The sequence below is a fragment of the Eptatretus burgeri genome, chromosome 1 (genome assembly GCF_056783735.1).
Source record: "Eptatretus burgeri isolate ZD-2024b chromosome 1, Ebu_testis_v1, whole genome shotgun sequence".
Lineage (NCBI taxonomy): Eukaryota > Metazoa > Chordata > Myxini > Myxiniformes > Myxinidae > Eptatretus > Eptatretus burgeri.
The window spans coordinates 90,262,571-90,286,651 of NC_140961.1; the positions used below are offsets into that span (position 1 = coordinate 90,262,571).

At 41.5% G+C, this 24,081-nt stretch overlaps 1 protein-coding gene across 1 annotated transcript in view; it reads right to left on the reverse strand.

The window, feature by feature from the left end:
* Nucleotides 1-3,633: 3,633 nt before the first annotated feature.
* LOC147034934 (extracellular calcium-sensing receptor-like) overlaps nucleotides 3,634-24,081 on the reverse strand; it is a 117,552-nt gene continuing 97,104 nt past the window's right edge. The window contains exons 9-13 of the mRNA XM_085859560.1: nucleotides 23,510-23,577; nucleotides 7,676-7,799; nucleotides 7,223-7,459; nucleotides 7,070-7,123; nucleotides 3,634-4,295 (exon numbers count right to left, since the gene is read on the reverse strand). Of these exons, the coding sequence (XP_085715686.1) occupies nucleotides 3,811-4,295; nucleotides 7,070-7,123; nucleotides 7,223-7,459; nucleotides 7,676-7,799; nucleotides 23,510-23,577 (968 nt within the window). The 3' untranslated portion in view covers nucleotides 3,634-3,810. The remainder of the gene's footprint in view (nucleotides 4,296-7,069; nucleotides 7,124-7,222; nucleotides 7,460-7,675; nucleotides 7,800-23,509; nucleotides 23,578-24,081) is intronic.

Genomic DNA, 24,081 nt, shown 5'->3' on the forward strand with positions numbered 1-24,081 from the left:
AAAGACAAAAAGAGGAGAATGGAGACACAAAAACTTATGAGGATAAATAAATAGCAAAACCTTACCCTCTCTCGGCACAACAGATCACACTCATACAAACATTAAGTTTTGCAGCCAGGGACTTTCCTTTGTCTATGATGTGTCGATGCAGGACTCAATGCAGTCAACTTTTGAAAGAGATGATGAGAGCCATTGATGAAATGAGTCCAGAGACAAGGTAAGCCAGAGATGAGACCTGCCAGCCACGAGGAGCGCCAGCAACGATCAGCTGCTTTGGCGGAAAGTTTTAGGTTCCCAGCCGGTGTCCTAAGGTGGGTGGGAGGTTTCATCAAAACCTCAATACAATTATGATTTTGAGTTTTGATCTGTACAAAGCTGCTCCCGAACACAATGTAATGTCAGATCGTCATTTCTCTTTATTTACCTCATGAGTATTTGTAACATTGTATGTTGTTAACTAATTGGTATAGTATTAATTTTTGATTGGAATGATGCTGTTTGGAATGAAAATATAGAACTATAGTTTAAAGGAGAATCAGGAAATAATGTCAGTGTTTCCATCCATGACATTCGTGAATTCGGCATTTGCAGATTCACGAAACATCGTTGAAATACTTTATTGAACCTCACCAGTGTTTGTCATGTTGTATTTTGTTATATTAATGGTATAGTATTAATAATATTGTGATTGGAATGATGCTGTTTGAATGAAAATATAGAGATTGAATTTAAAGCAAAATGAGGGAATCGTGTGAGGGTTCCACCTGTGACATTTGCAGATTCAGCATTTGTAGTTTTGCCAAATTTCGCCAATTTGTAGCCAAAATCCTTCAGGAACCGGCTGACTAGCCCCTCCCGTGCATAGAATGGGTACTTCACTCGTGTTATACATTATTCATGGTGGTAATCCTGATCGTATGCATAGTCTGGTAGCCATAATCTATATTAATACAAGGCAGTGTGTGTGTGTGTGTGTGTGTGTGTGTGTGTGTGTGTGTGTGTGTGTGTGTGTGTGTGTGTGTGTGTGTGTGTGTGTGTGTGTGTGTGTGTGTGTGTGTGTGTGTGTGTGTATGTGTCTCCTCCGCAACTCCAAAACTATAAAACGTAGCAGCAAAAAACTTTGCATGAACACAAAGAAAACTCCAAGGAATTGCAGGAGTGAAAATTGTCTGTTTGGGTTAATTTTTATACACCCCTTTTGAAGATAATTAACGGCCTTATTTAATTATATCCTTCATCATGCGATCCTCGGCCACCTCGCTGTCTGGAGTCTTAAGGCATTTCCTGGGAAACCTCGCTGGGGTCTGAAGCCACTATCTTTTTCAGCCTGCTCAACCATGCCTTGACTTGGAACAGGTCGCAATGATTTCTTCATGTAAAGTTTTTTTTTTCACTTTCCTCTCATATTATGCCTGTTCATCATAGCTATGAATAGCTGGGTATATTGCAATGCTTATGAACGCCAAGAGACGCCAGCATTCGTGGCTTTATTTCATTTTATCATGTGAATAACAGAGATAATCTTTTAAACTTACCAGAATTGCAAAATGTAAGCTCCACATTTGAAAGTATCAGCAGTTCCGACTCCCAAAAAAGTGTTGATTTGTCCAATTCGCAAATTGCATGGGCGTTTCCGGGTGCATAGATGTATCGATGGCAATTGGTAATCGCTTGCCAAACCAGGCATTCCGTTAGAGTGCTTGAGTGCTGAAGCCATTTCCCGAGCTGGACAGTGCAGTTTGTATCCCGATCGTGATGTAGAGGTGACAGTTACTAAAAGATAGAAGAAGGTATGCAGCACACATGGACGTGGTACATATGGGTACATTTGGATCTGTATGGACTCTGTGGGTGTGCAGACATGCCATGCTTGTTACTGGTGCCATGGTGACAAAGTTTCGTCCCGTACCTTACGAAGGTTCCATCAGGTTTTCCTTTGTCCTCGCACCTGTTTCTAAAGCATTTGGTTGTCGGATTTGCTTTGAAAAGGTTATATGGTTCACTTTATGAGTTTCAAAGCAAAATATATTTGATCATGCCCGATCTCTGAGCCGTTTTCCATACGTATTTTAACATGTTTTCGAAATTACCGAGCCAATTCATTTTTCTACCCGTCACACGCAGCTGTTTATCAAGAATAATGTTTGTGATCATATCCTTGAAACGTCCATATAAATGCAACATTGTTTTTGGGTTGACACAGTACGTACTGGAGTGAGTAAACACACTGACTCCAACCTGCTGATTCACAAAAATTGCTGATATTGTGTGTGTGTGTTTGTGTGTGTGTGTGTGTGTGTGTGTGTGTGTGTGTGTGTGTGTGTGTGTGTGTGTGTGTGTGTGTGTCGTTGATTAGTATCTCCATATGCAGGTTTCAGAATGTGGAATGGAGTCCTCCCATGGTGGGCTCAACATATCCACCTTCATTTCAGTAATGGGTCACGATTCATGGACCAAGCTGTGAAGTTTTATGTTCTCAAAGTTTTGTGCCATGGGTTCTCTTCAGGATCATCGCTGAGCCCCGGACTGCTTTCAAATGTGGTTGGTTTGTTATAATGTTCCCAGGGTTGGTTTTTAGCTCACCTCTAATGTAGTTCTGGGGAGCTAATGGGATGGCACTTTGTCTGTCATCCGTCCACAATTACTTGCAACTTCTTCTCAGAAACTACACATGATTTCAATGAAATTTTACCACAACCTTCATCACCCATGATGGCATAAAAAAACGGGATCTGAAGGGGTCTACACAATGATTTCCTGATTTCCAAGCAGATGGCAGATGACCTTGAGCAAATGAGAGGGTGAATAGAACAGAGAGAGAGAGTGAGCAAGAGCAGAGGAGCAGGTTTTTAGGACACGTGGGCTGATGCCGTCAGAACCGGTTGCAGAATCTGAGGTAAGGTTTGACAGCAAGCTATTCACGAATGAATGGGGTTGGGGATCATTTAATATTACCTTTCATGTAGCTTCAAAGGCTGAGGCACTGAAGAGTGATTTTATTTATTTATTTATGTATTTATTTATTTTCAATTTTTTTTCATATTTTGTTTTATTTCCTTTTTTTGTAATCCAAAAAAACACTTATGTGTGCTTTTTTGTCTAAAACACTCCTTTGTACTCACTGATGTACCTCTGAAAGTTTGACAAAGATCCATCATCCAAGTCTGAGAAAAATGGCAACACACATTCAAACAGCCCTCATCATATCGATTTTGGCAAATGGATATGCAAAAATATCCATGTTGTACAATTTTTTTTTCTTTATTTAACATTGAAAGCAATGGGGTACATGGGACTGCTACTACTGTTCTGCGTTGGCCTGTTGTGGAACTATCCAGCACAAGTGGTGCCATATGCAAAGTGATATAGTTTCCACTAATTTCTGATATGTCATTGATTTCCATCAAGACCTTCAGGGACATTAGTCTCTCGAGGTACATGGGAAAGTTTTCCATCCAAAGCACCAGCTCTTTTGAGCACATGAGAATATTATCCTTGCAAAACAAGGGCTTGTGAACATTTCAGGAAATAAAAATTGGAAAGAAAAAAACAACTTGTTTTGCTGTTTAGTGGTATCAAGAGTGTTTATGCTCCTAATCCATCATCCCCCCTTTCTGAAAAAGCAATAATTTGTCACATCAATGATGTGGCTTTGTATTTAAGTAATTTTCAAGAAATATCAGTTTCCAGAAGTAAGTATTTTGCATTCGGCCTTCGTAACAAGTCTATATTTACGGCAGAACTGAAACTTTCATGTCATTCTCTGAGCAATAAGTAATGAAAATGAATTGATACAGCTTGCCGAGATGTCTATGTGATGTTTTTATTCTTAATAAGCAAACTATAGCACTTAGGAAGAAATATACAACCCAGAAGGCAATAAGAAATTGCAATGATTGCAAATATTTCAGTTGCAACTTTGAACTTTCCTTCCGTGCTGTTGTATGCAGGTATAAAGGCCAGACCAACGAGGAAGAAAGTCATCATGCTGAAGGAGATAAACTTTGCTTCCTTATTGGCCGAAGCGGACTTTTGAGACTTTGCTGCCAATCCAAGACATCCAGCAGCCATCACTCCCAGGAAGGTGAGGTTACAGGCAGACCAGGCAGGAGAATCTCCACCACACTCAACTATGATGGTACTAGGGCGAGCCTCAGTGTTGAGATTTACCTGAGGTTGGCCCACAAGTGCCCATGCTGAAGGGAGTGCAACTTGTGGGACCAAACATGTGGTAAATACAGCCCATGATTTCAGCCATTTAATGCCTTCAAACATTTTTTTGGGTTGAGGCACATCTATTTAAAAAAAATAAAAAAATTAATGTAAAGGAGAGTTGATTCACATCGTCAAAATAATCCGAGATTTTCTTTCAATAGCATCACCACATAAAACTTCTAAATATTTTAAATCCTGACCAATCACCTTACGAGCTGTCCTCAGTATATTATCTAAGTTCCTCCCGTTGTCTTGAGATAGTGCATTATACCATAAAATATGACCACTGAAACTGTGAATGAAGAGCTACAGATAATTCCCTATAACATTCCTCAACAATACATCCATTCAGGCCATCCAGCCTTGCAGCCGAACCAGATTTAACATTCATTCACGATCTTTCAACTACAGAATGACGAAGCTCAATTCCCCCTTTTTCCTCACACTTTCTCCTGTGGCTTGATGCGAAGATATCCAAAAGTTATATAACATCATATTGGTCAAATCGAACAAAGAATTTTTTGAAATAATTAGCAAGAGTAAAGGGGCTGTCACACCTTGACGTTTTAGCCAGCGTATGGCAAGGTATCAAAATGTATGTAAAACGCTGGCGTACGCTGAACTATTGATGTTTGGAAAGTTTTGGGCGTATAATATCGTGTTGGATGTATGCATAACGAATTAGTAACGTACACAGAACGTTTCGATCACATATAGATAACTTATACCAACGAATGCTGAGCGTGTTGTCGGCGTTCACAACCTATGCCCAACAATAGTGTAACTTATCCATAGCGCGGCAGCATATCGCCGACGATTATGTTGGGTGGGCTATTAATAGGCTGCGACTCGACGATTCAAATCATAACCGCACTAGACATCGAAGTTTGAAGCTGCTGTCACACCTTGACGTTTTAGCCAGCATATGCCGACGTATGAAAAATTTGCCGAACCAAGCTGGCACACGTCGAACACGTTATGGGTAAGTTTTGTATACGTTAAGAGCACGCTGGCATAGGTTGTAGTATGCTGGCATAGGTCGTAGTACGCTGGCTTACATCGACATACGCCGAGTACTTCGAGAAATTTTCAGCACGTTGAAAATTTATCGATGTACTTGGCGTATGACACACGTTCCGCATACGCTGGCCAGAAGTTGTAGGTAAGTTACGGGATCGTTGACACACGTCGAGACACGTTACTTGAAAGGTACTCTTTCGTCGAAACACTTTAAGGTGATGGTTAAGCGTCAGTGTTCCAGACTCCGTTTTTTTTTTGTTTTTTTTTGTTCTTCGCTATGACGGTGATGTTGACACTTCGATTTCTAGTGCAGTTATGATTTAAATCGTTGAGCGGCAGCCTTTTAATTATATTATATTATAACCGCACTAGAAATCGAAGTGTCAACATCACCGTCCTACCGAAGAAAAAAAAAACAACCAGGGAGTCTGGAACACTGACTCTAACCATTACCTTGACGTGTTTCGACTTATGAGTACCTTACAAGTAACCTGTGTCGAAGTGTGTCAACGATCGCATAACATGCCTACAACACGTTACTCATAGGTTAGAAGTAAATTTCGGGTATGCTAAACATTACCTTGACGTGTTTCGACTTATGAGTAACTTTCAAGTAACATGTGTCGAAGTGTGTCAACGATCGTGTAACGTGCCTACAACTTATGGCCAGTGTTATGCGGAACGTGTGAGTCATACGCTGGCATACGTCGAAAAATTTCAAGCATGGAAAATTTTATTAACAGCTCGGCATACTACGACGTATGCCAGCGTACTTCGGCATATGCCAGCGTGCTCTTAACATATACAAACTTACCCATAACGTATTCGACTTGTGCCAGCGTTTTAGCCAATTTTTTCATACGTCAGGCATATGCTGGCTAAATCGTCAAGGTGTGACAGGGTCTTTCGCACATTATCAGAACTTGATGCTCAGATTTTTTCTTCTTCTTTTAACCTGTCATATTATTCATATTTCCTAAACATTTCCTGATCTAAATTTCTGTTCAATCTTATCTGCATATTTCTTCTTACTGCAAGCATCCAATCTCTTTTTAACTCCCTTTTGTAAAATTTTCATTTCCAACAAATAATCTTTTCGAAAAGCAATTTTTTTTTCCTGCAAAATAATCCAAAGATCCATTTTTAACGCAGGGTTTATTATTTGGATACATTCAAATTTGCCAGTAAGCATGGTTTCACAAAATTTAAAATAAACAGAAACCACCTCTGCAGCCTCATCCAATGATCCTGACATCAAAAATACGTTCCAATTTATACATTCAAAACAAGCCTTCAGTGTCTTCATGTTATCTTCCAACAAATCCCAGGTCAACAGAACTATTGAATTATATGATCGCTAAATTAAGCACAAAATTTAAAACTGCTCTTCCTCACTCTCTTCGCTGCAATCCTTCCTTCATTTTCTTTCCTCAATTTTTTTTTTTTGTTCCTCTCCACATAAATGTGCATAATTATGATATGGCCACATTGATCACCACTGCAGTTATATTACCTAGTTAACTTAACAGATCTACCTAGTTGATTTAAATAGAGACAAAGTTTCATTGTGCTTGAACAGGAGCAGAATGGGTTTTTTTGTTTAATATTTAATATTTTTTGTCTGTTAATGTCGAATCACTGCTTATGTTTTTATCCAAAGCCTCAGCAACGACTGGGTATTCAAAAAATAATCACATCATAAATCAAAACATAATCACATATTCTTCCAATAACAGCTGAAACAATAGGAATTTAAAAGTCGAAAAGTATTTGTTTATTTTGTGTGATAAACATGTTTCTTTAATTTAATATCACTGCATGTTGATGATCTTACCTTTTGAGGAGATGATTAGGGATGCAGACATGGCAAGTACAGATGTAAGTGAAACTGAAAGAAAAAAACACGTCATTGGCTCACGAATATGACATGAAACATTTGTGGGCCGTCCCGGGAAAGACGCACTGCTGGCAAACGAGGATATTACACCAATAATCAGAGCTCCCGCCAGAAAACCGTTTGTCGTCTTCACCACATACGACTCATGGTTTAGAAATGCAAGCAAAACAACCACCATGGCTGCCATGATCCCCAACAACGCAGTCATCAACAAAGCCACGGCTAGTGGGTCAGAGAAATCCAAGAATTCCTCCGGCATTGGCACACAACCATCACGGAGCTCAGTGGACCAAAAATATTTCTGGCAGCGGTGACATTCTTGAGAATCTTGAGAGTGATTGCATTTACACACTGTTATTGTCAACTCTGTCACTGGACTATTATGGAAACATTGCATCATTGATAATAAAAAAAATTAAGACAAAATGTCGTCATAATAATAATAAGAATTTTCACGACCTTGATTGTTTATATTATTATAATTATTAACAACATGAATGCACTTCTGATTTTGCATTTCAGTTGAAAAGTAATAATTTTCACCTGTATTGTTAGAGTATTCTCCTTCCATGCACCGAATGCAGTCATAACAGCAGAATGGTTGTCCTTGATAAGATACTTTGCGAGAACCAGGTTGACAGGGCTCATTACACACAGAACGTGGGACCTGAAGTTGCACGCACACAAAACTTTAATTAAATATAAGTTAATTTGTATTTCTGTTTAGGTTGAATATTTAGGAATTTGTTCATACGTTGATGTTATGAATGACAAGTTTGACACATTAGCTCAAAAAAGTTTACACAAGGAAACAAGATAAGGTTATTTGGCAGATCACGTTGGCATTGCTGGATCCACACTCGATTAACATAATCTCTCAAATTAATTTTCTTCAACTCACAAACGCAATTCTTACATTCAACATGATCTAGGGACATCCACATCCATTTTATTAACAACTTGCATTGCATATTCATCTTTAGGCATCGAATTTAGTCAGTGGACTTGCACACAATTGATATCTTTGCACACAATTGATATCTTTGCACACAATTGATATCTTTGCACACAATTGATATCTTTGAGAGATACCATGGGATTTTTTTATCACATCCAAAACTTAATTATATGCAGGTGAGACAGCATACTGCAGACCTCGATCAGGACGGTGTGCTGCAGGATTCATTATCCTCTGGGGGTAATGCACTGAAATGGCCTTTTTTTCAGATTAGGTGATACTGTTGCAGGGGCTGGGTATCGGCGATGAGCACGTCCGCGAGATGGAGCAGTAGAGTCAGCTCCACCGATCACCCAGAATTTATAGGTCATCACCCCGGAAAACTCCGGAACCGACGGGGCCCTTATTGGACCAAAGTTCGCCAATAGGTCGACCACGTGGGGTAGGGTCGATTGCCAATTTCAATTTACCGAAATACCTACGTTGTCCAAACAACCGGGGAAATTCACCCTCGATGATGTTTGTACGGAACGAGCCACGAGCATATAATACTCAAACCGTGTGCGACCGGAGCGGATGGTAACCGAGCTTCCGTCAGTCCAAATGTCCCTTTACAGCTGTAACAGCCTGGCTAATTCTCCAACACGCACCATATTAAACCAATGAAAGAAACACAAAACGAATGGATACATTCAACTGAACACATGGGTTCATTTATAATGGGGGCGGGGAATGGGGCACATAAGAAGCAGAGTTATCCCAATAATAAGAGGCACATATATACAGCAAGGCACTGAAACAATTTATTACTTACAAGACTGGCACCACAGACACACACACGCCCAAAAGAAAGGGTGGCCACAGCCTTCATTGAGGCCTCCAGCTTGGAGGGAAATGCGAGCTGAAGACCAGAGCCTGTCTCGGACCTGTCCACCTCGTGTGGTCTTCGAGCTGATTCGAACCGGGCACCAGCAAGCCGCGAGTGGCCTCCCGAGCTCTGCTCAGTGCTCGTGCCAACAACCAAACCCTCTCCTCGGTATCTGCAGAGAGACAGCGCACACCCCTTTGCAGCAATGTTGGCAGGAGGATCTCTCAACCTCGAGCTCTCGGTGTTGTCGGCAGCTACGCGGCGCGCAACCTTTGCGGTTCTGGTGGGGGATGTGTCTCTCACGCTCTCTTCTGTCGGTCCAAATCGCGCTGCACCCTTATTCACCCTGCCTCCGGGGGGGGGGACACTTCTGCCCTGCCCGCTCTCCCTTACTGGAAGGTTTTGGCGTGCAGAACTGCTCGTCGCCCTGCCATTGGCCAAAACGAGCAGCAAGTCCATTGATTGGCCCGGGGGCGTGGTGACGTCACGGGATGAGATTGGCTGAGTGGTGGTCACCCCACCAGAAGCACGCTGATTGGTCGAGGGCTGCCACGAGGCTCCTCCTTGAATTCCGCCCACCAAACAGGCAGAGGAATATTAGTCTGCGTGGCCTCCGCCCACCAAAAAGGCAGAGGAATATTATTTTGTGAGGGCTCAGCCCACATACGTGCTGACACACACCTAGGCCATGACATTGGCCAGAATGAGGTGAAGGTGATGCTTGTGTTGTCGAAGTTATGAGCGGTGTGAAAGTGAAAGAAAACCCTGACTATCAAAGTAACTCACAGCACAAGTACATTTATTCACCCATTAAACGAGGGACGGGGACCCTAACTAAAGACGCATACTTACTGATAACTATTCTATAGGACCTGTATGTTGTTTGCTCATGGCTTCCAGATTCACAACAATACAAGGGAATACATGTATGACCAGATACTTAGAGGTAGATGCACTACTACCTGTGCTGTCCTGCGATCTCTCAACCAATGGTGTTGTTGATTTGGCCTGCTGAGCCTGGGAATGTGATTCACAGTGGGTGGAAAGTTGGGAGACAGGTCTCACTGGAGAGACTTGTTGGGTTCATCAGCAGATTTGATACAGAGGAATGAGAAGGAGTCTTTGGTGTTTGAGATGCACTCTGAATTCGATGCTTTTTGGTGTCAATCATGGTGTGCTGACATCATGTGTGTCTGTGGCACTGTCATGTGATATTTTTTCACAAGGATTCAGTGGAAAAAACATTTCCATGTTTTTGGTGCTTGAAAATCAGGGGCTGCAATTACTGATTCGGCAAGTGACGGAATTGAATGTGTGTGCGTGCGAGTCGTGCATGTTTGTTTTCTGGTTTTTCGTGAAATTTGATATATGTATTTGCTCAACTCGCACTGTTTCTGGAATATCTGGTTGTTTACTCAGATTGGGATGATATTCCTTGTTTTTGACTTTTCTGGAGTTATCCCTGAATCGGATCAAGACCAAACCTTTTGTTTCAGAACTCTATCTCTGACAAATGACATATATGGCATCTCTGGCATCAGAACTCTATCTCTGACAAAGGGCTAACACCAAAGTGTCAGCTTTACTTTGCTTCCTACAGTTCTGATCATACTGCTACAATTGTAGGGGGATATATATATTACCTTAGAACAGATAGAAATGTATAGATTAGAATTGTCCGTGTTCAGCAAGTTAGCCAATGTCAATATATTGCATAGGGAAACATAGCTTAAGGATTGTCATGTCTAAATATACATCATACGGAGCAGAGTGCATTGTAATAATTATTTTGGGTTTAGGGTTTTTTGGGGTTTAAGATATCGTTTGTGCATCCTCCTGCAATCCTTGGGTGAGGGGCCGAGGTGCGACTTTGAAAGGGGGCGTCGTGAAAGGAAGGGTAGAGGGGGAGGAGTTGTGATCGCCTCCTGGTGAGCAGAGTTTGGTCACCTTCAATTGGGCAGTGTTTCATGGCCCCCGGAGGGAGGAGCCTTTTAGATCACCTCAAGAGGAGGAGGCGTGTTGAGTACACTCTTGGGAGAGATGGTTGGAAATTTGCCTGAGTGGGAGATTAACAAAACGGAGTGCAGAGCAACGGTCCTGCCTGCCTCCGCCCTGTTCCTGCCTTTGTCCTGGTCTATATTCGTTGTCCTGCTTGCCTGCTCATGCGACTGTTCATCATCCTACCCATGTGCTTGTCGCAAGCTCCCCATTTCGTCGCCTGCTTCGCATATTTCGTCAACTGCCTCATCGCCTGTTCATCACTCATGCCCCATGGACCTGCTTTGATGTCTCCACTAGCAGAGCGCAGAGCTAAGGCCCACCTGGTTCTCATTCCCATCCTCGTCTGTGTTTGAGTCCAGCATGTGGCACCTTTTGACTTTGTTACTCTTGTGTATAATTGTTTGTTTATCAACTTTGTATCCCTTCCCCACCCCCCCCCCCCAAATCGCACTGTTTTACCCTCCATCTTGATCGCCAATGCCTGGTTCTATTTGGTTATTTTTTCAGGATTCAATCCCATTAAAAGAGTTAAGAGCCTCGTGTGCTTCTTGCGATTCTTGCATGCGTGAATCCACCATTATTCAAACACAATCCAAGGGAGTAAAGCCAGTTTTGGTCCATCCGTTCAGTGGTCCGTGTTTACAGACTGCTGGACATATCAATACCTTTATTAATTTCCAGCTTGTTAAAAGACTATTTTTAAACATGTCTATCAGCACAGACCAAAAATAGTCTTGGAAAAAAAATCATCACTTGATAGGGAATGGCGGGCTTGGCACTGCACAACACCATGGAGTCCAACACAGGCTGTTGGGGCCTGAACTTTATGCGTTGATCAATGCATTTTTGAATGTAGTGAAGAGTAACAGTACAGAGTAACAGTGCGGGTACTTTTGATATGTATCGCCATGGCTTGCAAATGATCATCCAATCAGCTTGTAGAGCATTCGCCAAGTGGCTTAAGCACTCAAGCAAGACACTGCAACAAAACGGTTAATGAGGAAAAACTGGCTTGGCAAGTGATAACAAGCTGATTGGTAATGGGACAAACCCGCAAAATCAAAAACATCGCCAATTTCTTAACATTTTCAGACTTCAATCCAGATTTTGAGAGTGACTTAATCCACGTGATCCGATGCTCAAAACCTAAATGATATTTTGATCAATGAGAGTAGATCGTGAACAATCGCATCATACAGTTTCATGCATAAAATTGCTCCAAGCTCCTAATATGAAAACTATAGTACTTACAAAAGTGATGTATGCAGCGATTTGTAGGTGTGAAGATCAGGCATTCGATGATATGAGTGGATAATGAAAAAAAATTTTGAGCGCTTTATCATAAAGAAACCATTGCAGCCTGTTCCAAGTCAAGGCATTGTTGAGCAGGTCAAAACAAAATGGTGAATTAAGACCCCAGCGAGGGAGAGAGGGCTGACTAAGGGGTTGACCAAGGATGAAGCCTTGATAAAGGATAATTAAATAAGGCTGTTAATTATCTTCAAAAGAGGTGTGTAAATAAACATAAATACACAGTTTCCATTCATGCACTCCCATGGAGATCCCTTCACTAGTCTAGTAGTCGGATCCGGATCCGGATCTTCACCAAAATCTAACAAGTTTGTCCTTGACACACATCGAACCTGACCACAAAATTTCATCCATATCGGTCTACAATTTTTTGAGACATCCTGTACACATACAAACAGACAAACAGACATAAAGGGGTGAAAATACGACCTCCTTCACCTTAGGTGGTGGAGTTAACCAGACGCCTCAAGGATTTGGAGTATGGAGACAGGTTTGAGAGTTCCATCTTGAGATTGAAAAACATGTTGTTTCCTGGCTCTCCTGAGGGTAGACACACGATTGTTCCAAGCTTTCTGGAAGGAAATAACATAGCCTTCAGTTGGATTTGCCTTCCATGAGGCGAAGGCAAGTTGTTTTAGGAAAACTGCTCGCCACAAACTTCAGTGTACTCTGGGTGGGAAGAAGGGGAGTACAAATGAAGATGAGATGGGATAAATCTGTGCATGAGTGAGAGCAAATTTGTTTGAAAGCTGTTTGGCTGCTTTGAAGTCCCTGGCAGTCGGCCTGAGAGAAATGCCAGTCTCAAAGGCGCTGAGGTGGTTCTCGAATGATGGCCAGAGAGATGACCACTGTAAATAGCATCTGGTCAGATAAAATGATTGGAACAGTGGAACAACAGCAGACATTTTCTGGGAAATTGGTCAAAATCAGATCCAGAAGAGATGCAGTACCTTTGGCTGAGAACCTGGTCAGGAAAGTTGACATTGTGTCAGTCCCAATGAGTCGCAGAAATCCCTTGCTGAAGTGCCATGGTTTTTGATAAAGATAGCAACTTTGCTGCTAGGATGAGGCTCAAGTCTATCATCCTGAATAAGGGAGTAACCAGGGAGAAAAACGAAGGAGTCAGACATGTCTTAAAGCAGGAAAGTTTATGTTAAGCAGGTTATGTCTGGTTTGTCAGTGGCAACCTGTATGGAGAGATCAGTCATCTTTGAGTGAAGGCCTCGGATGTTCGAGGTCCACTCTTAATAAAGTGGAATGGAAGGAGGATTTGGGTGCAGGGAATGGGAGTGGGAGGTGGAGGGTAGGACGAGGGAGGAGAGGTGGAGGGAGGGAGAGTTGTTGACATGTGTAGGAGATTACAGAAGAGCGAGGGGAGAGGGTTGGATGGGGAGGAGGACAAAGGGTTAGGTAGTGAATGGAGGAGTCACAGTGGGGAGTATTAAGAGAGGGGACAAGGGGAAGTAGGGGATGTGATGAGAGGAAAGAGAGAGCATGTTTGAGAAATTGAGGAGTATACTGAATGAGAAAGTGAGATACTTGTTTGTTTGGAACGGAGCCCACGGATGTTTGAAAACCACACAGTTTGGGATACCAGAGGGGGAACTCTTATTAAAGCAAAGGGCAAAGGAGAGGAGCAAAGAGAGAAGATAGGATGGGGGGAGCAATATGGGAGGAGTAAGGAGGAGGTAAAACAGGGGAGGTGTTAGGAGAAGGTAGATTTGAGGACGTGGGATGAATTTGCACTGAAATTGGAAGAAAAAAAAACGAATGGAAGACGAACATGTTTTGCAAAATGGGATTTTTAATGCTTGTAGGTCAAAGATTCATTTACATACATTGGAAGATGGATGGAGTTCAGAAGAATTAAGAAAATGAAGGAAGTAATCATTGCAAGAGATGTACTTCTTTGACACCGGATGAAAGAAAGGTTGAAAATAACTCAGGTTTTTGAAGAAGAGCACGGCAGAGAGAGGAAGTCAAAACATTTTAAGACTAGTTTTTTTAAGATTAGGGAAGAGGGGGGGCAGAGTGAAGGAAGGGTTTGAAGAAAATAATTGTAAAGGTGAATGGAGAATACCTTCAAGATCAAAGTGGGATTGGAAATGTGGAAGGCAAAGAAGAAGGAAGAGGAAGTGTCTGTGTCGAGGAAGTGAAGTGGTTATAGGAGAGAAAAGTGAGAAGGGAAAAGATAATTTTACTTATTTATTTATTTTGTATTTTAAGACATGAAACAGAGGTTATAGTTGGGAGGAATTAATTGATGGAGTGATGGAGGGATACGAGGGAGGAAAAAACTGAAGGTGATGAGGGAAAAATGCAACAAAAAGATTGTGCACATAGATGGGATCAAGGGAAGGCCTCAAGCATACCCGATGTGAAAAGATGATGAATACTCACTTAATTAGCACTACTTTTCACACCACACCAAACTTGAAACATACAACAAACACAGAGATAACAAAATAACAGTAAAAATGTGACAATACCTTCAACATCATGGGAAACTATGGGAAAATGGGGAAAACTATGGGAAAACTTATCATTGAAAAAGTCGACAAATACCCTGAAGAGGAACCGCAACCGTCGCTCAAGAACCGGAACTGGTATGTTTGTTATAACTGATCAATATAATCGCTTGCCAAGCCAGTGTGGTCATATTAAACACCATCCTGAGATGACCACAGATGCCTGGAGTGTCAAACAGCATTGGCTAATCAGCTGTTCGTGCGACAAAAGTTCCCATCTATCGATTATGTACACATTACGTCGGATCAATGAAAGAAAGGACACTAACGAAGCAGATTTGAAAGATAATTATTTATTTACTCCCAAGTAAGGTCATAATTATGAAGCACATATTCACGAAGCAATTAATTGTGCAGGTATTTACAAGTAGGCACAGATATGGAAGAGCAAACTTACCCCTAACACATTGTGGAAGAAAACTCACTCAAGGTTCTTTCAACAATTTATAACAGAGTTGAATCACTTAAACATACATGTGGAGGGAAAGGCACTCAAGTAATGGTGAAGCCTTCTCTGACTACATTCCCCAGCTTGAGCTCATTTATACCCCAGCAAGAACAAGTAGGGGACAGAAGGAGAGATGGCTGAACAAACATGATAAGGTAAGAAACAACTCTGGTCAGTCTCTTAGTTAAGGAGGAGCAGCTTCTTTAAGACATCAAGTCAGATAAGAACTAGCGAGAATCAGAGCTTGGCCAATGGGAAGATAGCATAAACAATTACTCAAAGTCCAAGGAAAATAGAACAGTTTCAACAGTACTAATTTCCAAACAGTTGTATTGATAAAAGGATGTGAACAATCTATCCTCCCTACATGTTCTCATCACAGATAAGTATTCCTACATTCCAAGCAGCTCCACTCATGACAACCAGCTTCTCCAAAGAGCCATATACTGATACTTTTGAAATTGTGAGTTGAATCAGATAGAGGGTAAACATTCCAATGTCAAATAATGTGGTGGAGTGTTTGACATTGCAAAGCTCTGTACAACATTTTGTGATCAGAGTGATGTTTTAGGGAGTAGATGAACAAGCAACATTACACAAGAAAGAACATGTGGCAAGCCATGCATTTTACAAGATAAGAAAGCAATCACAAAAGGAACACAAGTAGAAAACCAAGCATTTAGTAATGCAGGCAATATAATTTACACATACCAAATCATTATTTATACATGTGTGTGTGTTTTTGTGTGTGTTTTTGTGTGTGTGTTTTTGTGTGTGTGTTTTTGTGTGTGTGTTTTTGTGTGTGTGTTTGTGTGTGTGTGTTTGTGTATGTGTATGTGTGTTTTTTTTAGTGCAAATGTAATCTGGGATGAATATTTATATTTCCAATGGAATTCTTTCAATCACAACATATTACATTGGCTTAGTCAACTTAATTAATACACTGTGTCATGTGGGCTGAATGCCTATATTGATTAAACTGGTTACAATTTGCTTCAAGAGAAAAACCACTTCTACATTTCCCCCTTTTGTCCTTAAAAGTCCAATTTTCGATCATTTTGCAATTAATGGAAAATTCCTCAAAGGCCCCGAATGAGCATCTCTGTTTCCAAGACAGCAATCTCCAAGCACAATTCACTAAGCCCAGCCTTCATGAACTCATCACTTTCCAAATGAACATGGGGGCTTCAGGTGGTTACGCGACTGAGCCTGCTTTAGGTCATCCTTAGTGGGAGATTTCGGCCCGACATGGTCGATCCAGCCATTTTGATATCAGCCATCGATCCAACACACCTCGGTGTAGGGTTGAAGGAACAAGGCTGGTAAGTGCATCAAGGATGACATTTGTCCATAGTCACAGAACATAATCATCACAATGACTTCAGGATTTTCAATCACAATTTTGCACAACTCATGAAATTCCTCATTAAGATCCTGATGAGGAGATATTTGTGGAGAAGCCTCAACAGATGGAGTAGTTTTCCTCTTAAACAGGAGGAAAGTATTGAGGGTAATGCCATAGTTGCACATTTGAAAAGTACTATGATAACAACAAGTAATATTAGTCTAATAAAAATCCAATGCAATAATTTTGCCCACCATCATCCAAAGTTCCTTCTTCGCCAGGAAAATATTCCATCATCTGTATAGTAATTATGAAATTTAGCTCCATATTCTAGAATTTTTTTCTGTCAAACTTGCAATGTGTTTTGATTTGTCTGGAATATAAGTGCAACATTCAGACCCAATAACAGCACAGGTTCCACCTTGTACAGAAAGTACCAAATCCAGAGCGATCCAATTTTGCATAGCTATTGTTCGCATAGCAATAATTTCTGCATTAATTACCGCTAAACTATCCACGGTTTCATGAGCAAGCAATTACAAATCAGCCGCCATATATATATATATATATATATATATATATATATATATATATATATATATATATATATATATATATATATATATATATATATATATATATATATATATATATATATATATATATATATATATATATATATGTGCATCAGCCACCTTCCAACTTCCATACTGAGGAAAGATGGTCATAAAGGTCCATTCATTCTTACAAATGCCACACTTAATTAGTTTTTTTATTTTGAAATGGAGAATGGGTAAGTAAACATATAGGAGGTACCACATAGCCAGAATAACAAGAACCCACCCAATTAATTCAAAGCCATTAGTAAGATTGATTTCCACAAATATATTGTGTTTTTCAGTACTGCTTGTGGTCTCATTGGACAGTTTTCATCAATATAATTTTTGCACTCTGACTGACCTCACATTCTTTTCTCCACTGACTCCTGTACTGGACATAATTCTGGTTTTTGTTTTATTTGTCTTACCACAAAATATGGAGGCATTTTACTTCAATTAAAGTTAGGCCAGTACCAGTTACTAAAGTTTTGTCGTTAGATACAGTTCCTTTTACCGTTGGTTGTTTTCATAACTGCTGTTTGGTCGAGCCATTTTTCTTCTCGTTCTTTATTTTGGCTAGTATTATTATTGTGGAAATTGGTTTATTAATTGAATTTATAATCATGTAAAATGCAAAATTAACTTAGTTTAATTCTTTTTCGAAATAATTTTCTTAAGATACATGCTGATAAAGCAAAGCATACATGTTGAGAAAGCTAATTATACATGCTTTTAAAGCTATGTATTCATGCTGAAGAAACAAGTTAGAAAATACACACATGATCTTAACTTGAGTCATGAACAACCTTTGTTAAATCTTATCTGGTAAGTAAACCATAGACCGGTGAGCATGTAGTCAGCAGGGCAAAACAATGACTCTCTCTTACCCCCCCGACCTCCACACCCCTCTCCCGAAAGCTGAAAAACAAATCAAAACCTTTTTATGTGGCATATTTGAACTCAACAAAGATGCATCTGATATCTTGCTAAAAACTGTCTATAAACACTCAACATGCTACGTAATCTTAAGTCTTTGGCTCGCAATACCATTGAGAGTCAAATTCTTCCTTCTGTGCACAGGAGTGTCTTTTGCTTTACTGAATAAATGGCTTGTATGTGAACTTACCTTTCTCTATCTTGAGGAATCAGGAAATTGCTTCCACAGTTTGGCGATGAAGATAGGATTTGACAGCCTCTATCCGAGGATGAGGAGTTCTGCCTGGTCAGGAGTGAATGCTGCTAAAGCGAAAGGTGACGAATCCCTGCTGGAACACGTGTTTCTCCCAGGCAGAGGAGCTCTCCACGGAGGGTTGCGCAGTCTCGAACCGAAATTATGAAGGTAAGGATATATACAGAGCTGTTTGTTGAGTAAAATAGAAGGCATGTATTTATTTTATTTTGGTTTTTTATATGCCCGTTATATACTGAAACGCAAAAGAAACTTACCACTTGTTTGAAATGTAATAAAATTGTAACAGTTCAAATTAAAACAAACCAACAATTGCGAATTGAAACATTGGCATTTTATTGATGACTTGTCAAGTTTTTGACCAAGATACACCATCTCATAAGTTTGTTCTACAGTACAGAACAGCACAGGGTGCAATGTCAGTCCCCTTTCAATAGCGTGTGTGGCCACCATTATTTTGGATACAGGCAATGCATCGGCGGCGCATACTGCCTACCAGTCTTTGGATGGATTGCTGCTGGATTCTGTTCCACTCAGTCCTCAATGTCTGAAGCCATCTGACTTAGGACCATCTGCCTGTCCTGCCTTGCAGTGGTGACTCTTGGTCTCTCTGATCGAGGTCTGTCATCTGCAGAGTTGTGGAGGGTGTCTCTGTCCACCAGGGCCGATATTGTCTGGTGTGAACAGCCAAGGCGACGTGCCACCTCACGGTAGCTCAATCCACCTTGCAGTATGCCCAAGGCACACTGCCGTTGATCCCTTGACAATCGTGGCATGTTGATTGAAATGCCCATTTTGCACTGGCATTTTTAAAGCCAATATCAAGACATCACGTGCAGCTCATTAAAATCATCCCGTACCCCTTGGCTAACCACTGACAGTCAAAACGGCTGTTCAACAGCTGTGCTCTGAAGTGACCATTTAAGGTTCAAGTGAGCATCCATGACTGTTTTGTCTGACAGTGAGGACACTATTGTCCACAAATAAGTTCACACATTTACTACACGCAGTTATTGTTGATATTTGAAGGTTTAAAAGGTGGTAAGTTTCTTTTGCATTTCAGTATGTGTGTATATATATATATATATATATATATATATATATATATATATATATATATATATATATATATATATATATATATATATATATATATATATATATATATATTGTTGCGGTCTTCGCGCCCGCCGGCGTGCGACGGCCACGTAACTCGAATCGCGGCACGTCGCCCACCGGACGGACAATCCAGTCGTGACCCTCTCGGACTAACGCCGGGAACCAGTCACGGGTGGACCTTTCGGTCTCACCGCGATCGAGCCAATCAGCCCCCGCGTGGGATAGGGTTGCTCGCCAAATTCGAACTACCTAAGTACCCACGCGGAGGGTAGACCGGGCGATCGCACCTCGCCGCAGGTCGACTTCGGACACGGGCCACTTAAGCGACCCGTTCCGTACTATCAGAATAACCGAGCGGTGTTATCGTCGATCTCGACGGTTCGATTAATTATCGGGCGTATTCAGCCCACTACCAACCCTTTACGTGAAGCAAGATGGGGATTCAATGGAGGAAAAGACGAAGCGAAGCGGGAGAACAGTTCAACAATAAAGCACATTTATTCGCGACGAACGGAAAGCACACAAATACAATTCCACCAAATGCACACAAAAAAAAAAAGAAAACACAATTCCATTTACACAAAAGCAAACATAAAAGTGAAAACACAGTGCAGAGCTAATACCGACTACCGAGCACACGGCAACACTTATACAATTCTACTTCACAGACGGCGCCGACAACACATACCCAAAACCAAGGAAAAGAAATACCCTCAAGAATGAGGCAGGCCTGAGGCCGAGACCGGGTCGGGCCTACCCGTCTGGTGATGAGACGCGGAGCGGCGATGGCCCCGCAACCCGCGGGCCTCGTGGACAGTGCCTGGCAGGGGGTGGGAAAGGAGGGGGTTGCTGATGCTCGGGGTATAGAGGATCTTTATTATCCCTGGTGTGCGTCTCCACCTCGGCCAGGTCGCGCTGCCGGCCTCCCTCGGGCGTGCAGCTCCTGGCACCGACGCGAGCACCCCCTCGTCCGACTCTCTTCAGCTTCTCCAGCCACTGCAGGCTTCGGGCTCCAGTCTTCCACACTCGTCCCCTCCGTTCCGACTCCTTCTCGTTCTCGACTCCTTCTCGTTCTCGTTTGCGACTCTCTACTGACTGACGAACACCGTCCTTTTATCCCCCCGTAACTTCGCCTTTGACCCCCTCCCTTTGACCTTTCACCTCGCTCCCCATTGGCCCGAGAAAAAGTGGGCGTGAAGGCTTTTTGATCCACAAATTTGCATATGTCGATCGTTCTGGAGGCGGGGCCAAATCGCCCCTCGCTCACCGATTGGACGGCAAAAAGTGGGCGTGTGTCGTTTTTGATCCGTTTTTGAAGCACAAAATCTGTGATTTTGTACACGCTGTTCAACGTGCGCCCTACACGAGTCCAGCATCGGTGCCCATGAGTGGCGCGAGATGACGGTGATGCGATGGTGGCGAGTTGTGACGGTAAAGGTCGTGGCGGTTGTGGTGAAGCGGCGTTGTGGTTGGTGGTTGTTGTTGTGGTTGTGATCATGGCGGTTGGTCCAAAATAAAGATAGTAAAAGAAAAACGGCTATCCTGAAGAGTCGCAGCACGTATAAATGACATGTATTCCCACTAGACAACGGGTTTGGGCCTAACTACACATGCACTTACCGAGATACCTCACCTAGGGGACCTGAATGGTGGTTTGCGAATCTGGTAACCACAACAATATACATATATATATATATATATATATATATATATATATATATATATATATATATATATATATATATATATATATATATATATTCTATCGGGGAGTATTATTTATTATTATTATTATTATTATTATTGTTATTTATTTCTTTTATTTTTAAGGAAATAAGTTGTTTGTTCCCTGAAAGAGAGGGTAACATCTTGGTATGTTTTGATAAAAGTGTCGATGTTTTGAGCACATTGCGTAGACAGGATTGCTAAGTTATGTAAAATAGCGAGAGGCGCTACGTACAGAGGGAATATCACCGAGTCTGGTTCGGCAGGAGGCTCAGGATTGGTGTCGCCAAGTCAATAAGAGGGTGTATAGGTGCAGGAAGGGCCAAGAAAGGCCAAGAAGGGCTAGTAGAAAGCCAGGGAGCCAAATGGTTTAATCGCTGTAAAAGAAAGGCACTGACGAGTGTTTATAATGATTTAGAAAGAAGAGCACTGGCAAGTATTCAGAACAATTTAGAGGAAGGAGCACGAGCAAGTGCTCAGAGCAATTTAAAAAAGAGGGGGAAACGCTGACGGGTGGTTATGGGGAACGGCCAACTAAAGGGAGTGGACTAGGATGCACCCACTTTTGGGGTCAAAGGCTGAGTACATGCACAAAACATAGGGGTCGAGTGTGTCAAAGGATTCAAATATATGGGAGGAGTGGACTAAGAAACATATGTCGAATTTTCCAGAAGAAGGGACATTTCATCGAGATAGAATTGAGAATTTGAGAAGGGAATTAATCAAGAAAGAAAAAGATAAAACCACTCAAAAACTAGTAGACTGGAAAATATTTGGTAGATGGGCTGAGGAGAGCATTAAAAGAGAGGAGCAAGCGAATAACGCAAGTTTTAGAGGAAGTTTGAAGAACGCACAAGCTCCTCTTAACGAAGTGCAAAAAATATTACCGGCGATAGCTCCACGCTCGCCGCAATGTGCGTGTGGAGGAAATATTCGAATGACAACACCGACAGTGGATGAAAGTGAGACGAGAGGTACAAGTACGAATGCGACCGTTCAGGCCGCCGCGAACCCGTACAAGTCAGTAATCATGGGAATATAGAAAATAATTGAAGAAAATAAGCCAGCCGAGATGGAACTCAAAAAGCATGCCCGATGATTGAACAAAGAATGATAGACCCAAGAACGAATCAACATCAGAATTATTTAATGAATCGCACATGGAACCAGAGCGATTACAAGCCATGAAAATGCAAATGAAAGATTATGATGCTAATCCAGAAGGATTCGTGGAACAAATATTGTATTATATAAATTCAAATAAAGCTAACCATGAGGATGTCATCGGATAAATGACAACAGTACTTCTGGTCAAAATATGGTGGAAAACTAAGGAATTAGCCGCGTGGCCAGACGTGGCAGCAGCAAGAGAAAGCGAAAGAGCTTATAATGCTCAAGTGCAACAATTACTTATTCATTTAAGAACAATAATAAGCCCATTGATATCAATTGGGGGAAGATACAAGGATGCAGACAATAAAAAGATGAAGAACTGGAAGAGTTCATGATTCGACTACGACAAGTTATTATTCAACACTCGCGGTTGGGAGTGGCGCGATACCGGATGAGCTGTTAATTAACTTGTTCATGGAAGGACTGTTACCATCGCTGTCGAAGGAAATAAAACTTGTTATAATTGATGGGAAGGTGAATGGCCAGCTCAGATGCTCGCAGCGGTGAAATGTTGCTTCAAAAACGCAGCGAAAAAAGAAACTATTAAACTGGAGAATTTGCAAATGTTGATGATTGAAGAATACAAGAGAAAATTGTGAAAGGAGAAATGAGAAGAAGAAGAAGAAGATAGGTGGGATTCATATCAATTATTGCGATACCAAAGAAATGCATAAGTACCAACAGCCCCACGTGCGAGTCTGGCAGAAGACTGATGATGACGTAAGAATTTTCCCCACCTAGCCAAATTGGAACACAAAGCCAAAATGGAGATGTGTGAAAAACAGTACGAGAGCGCTTCCTCGTGGGCCATCTCTAAACACAAATGCTTATTACAATTGTGGGAAAGCTGGGCATTGGGGAAAAAAACTGTCCGCGCAACCGAAGGCCAAATCGGGATTCTGAAGTTCGGTACAGAGAGCGGGTGGGCAAACAACAAGAGAAGCGATATTGACAGTATGAGAGTGGGTTCCCTTCCACACTTCCGTTGTTAACAACGACCCCTTCAGATGAACCTACTTTAAATTTGAAGGTAAATGGGAAAAAATGTTTCATTTTTAGTAGATACGGGAGCTACGCATTCGACAATTAGAAAGGATGTTGTGTCCACTGTACCTTTGTCACATGAGCGGGCAATGTCATTGGAATAACTGGTATAGTTGAAAAGATTCCGATCACACAGCCTGATGGTCAAATATGGACCTCAAGAAGCACATCATGCCTTTTTATGAGTGGCAAATTCACCTGTAAATTAATTGGGATTCGATTTGCTTTGTCGCTTGGGATGTACAGTAAAATGCTCGGAAAATGGAGTGTATTTGAATATTCCAGAAAACAAAGAAACCAAAACCTTGGAAATCCTATCACGATCGATCAGACCTGCCGTGTACCTGTGGCGAATACATGAAGGAAATGTCTGAAAGATAACGGAGCAGAATTTGGCAAAGCTAAAAATGATTCCCGACATACAACATTGGGTAGAGCATCATGATGGAAATATGGTAGAATGGAATGAACTACAATGCACAACATACTATGACGCTTCGGGAGAGGATGTGAATTATGCAAATGAAGTACAGAATGTGCTCGGTATGGAATTTAATATCGCAACCACTGATCTTTGGATTGGTGAGGAGGGATTGGATTGGGGGTGGAATCCACACAACAACAATGCGATTTGCTGTACT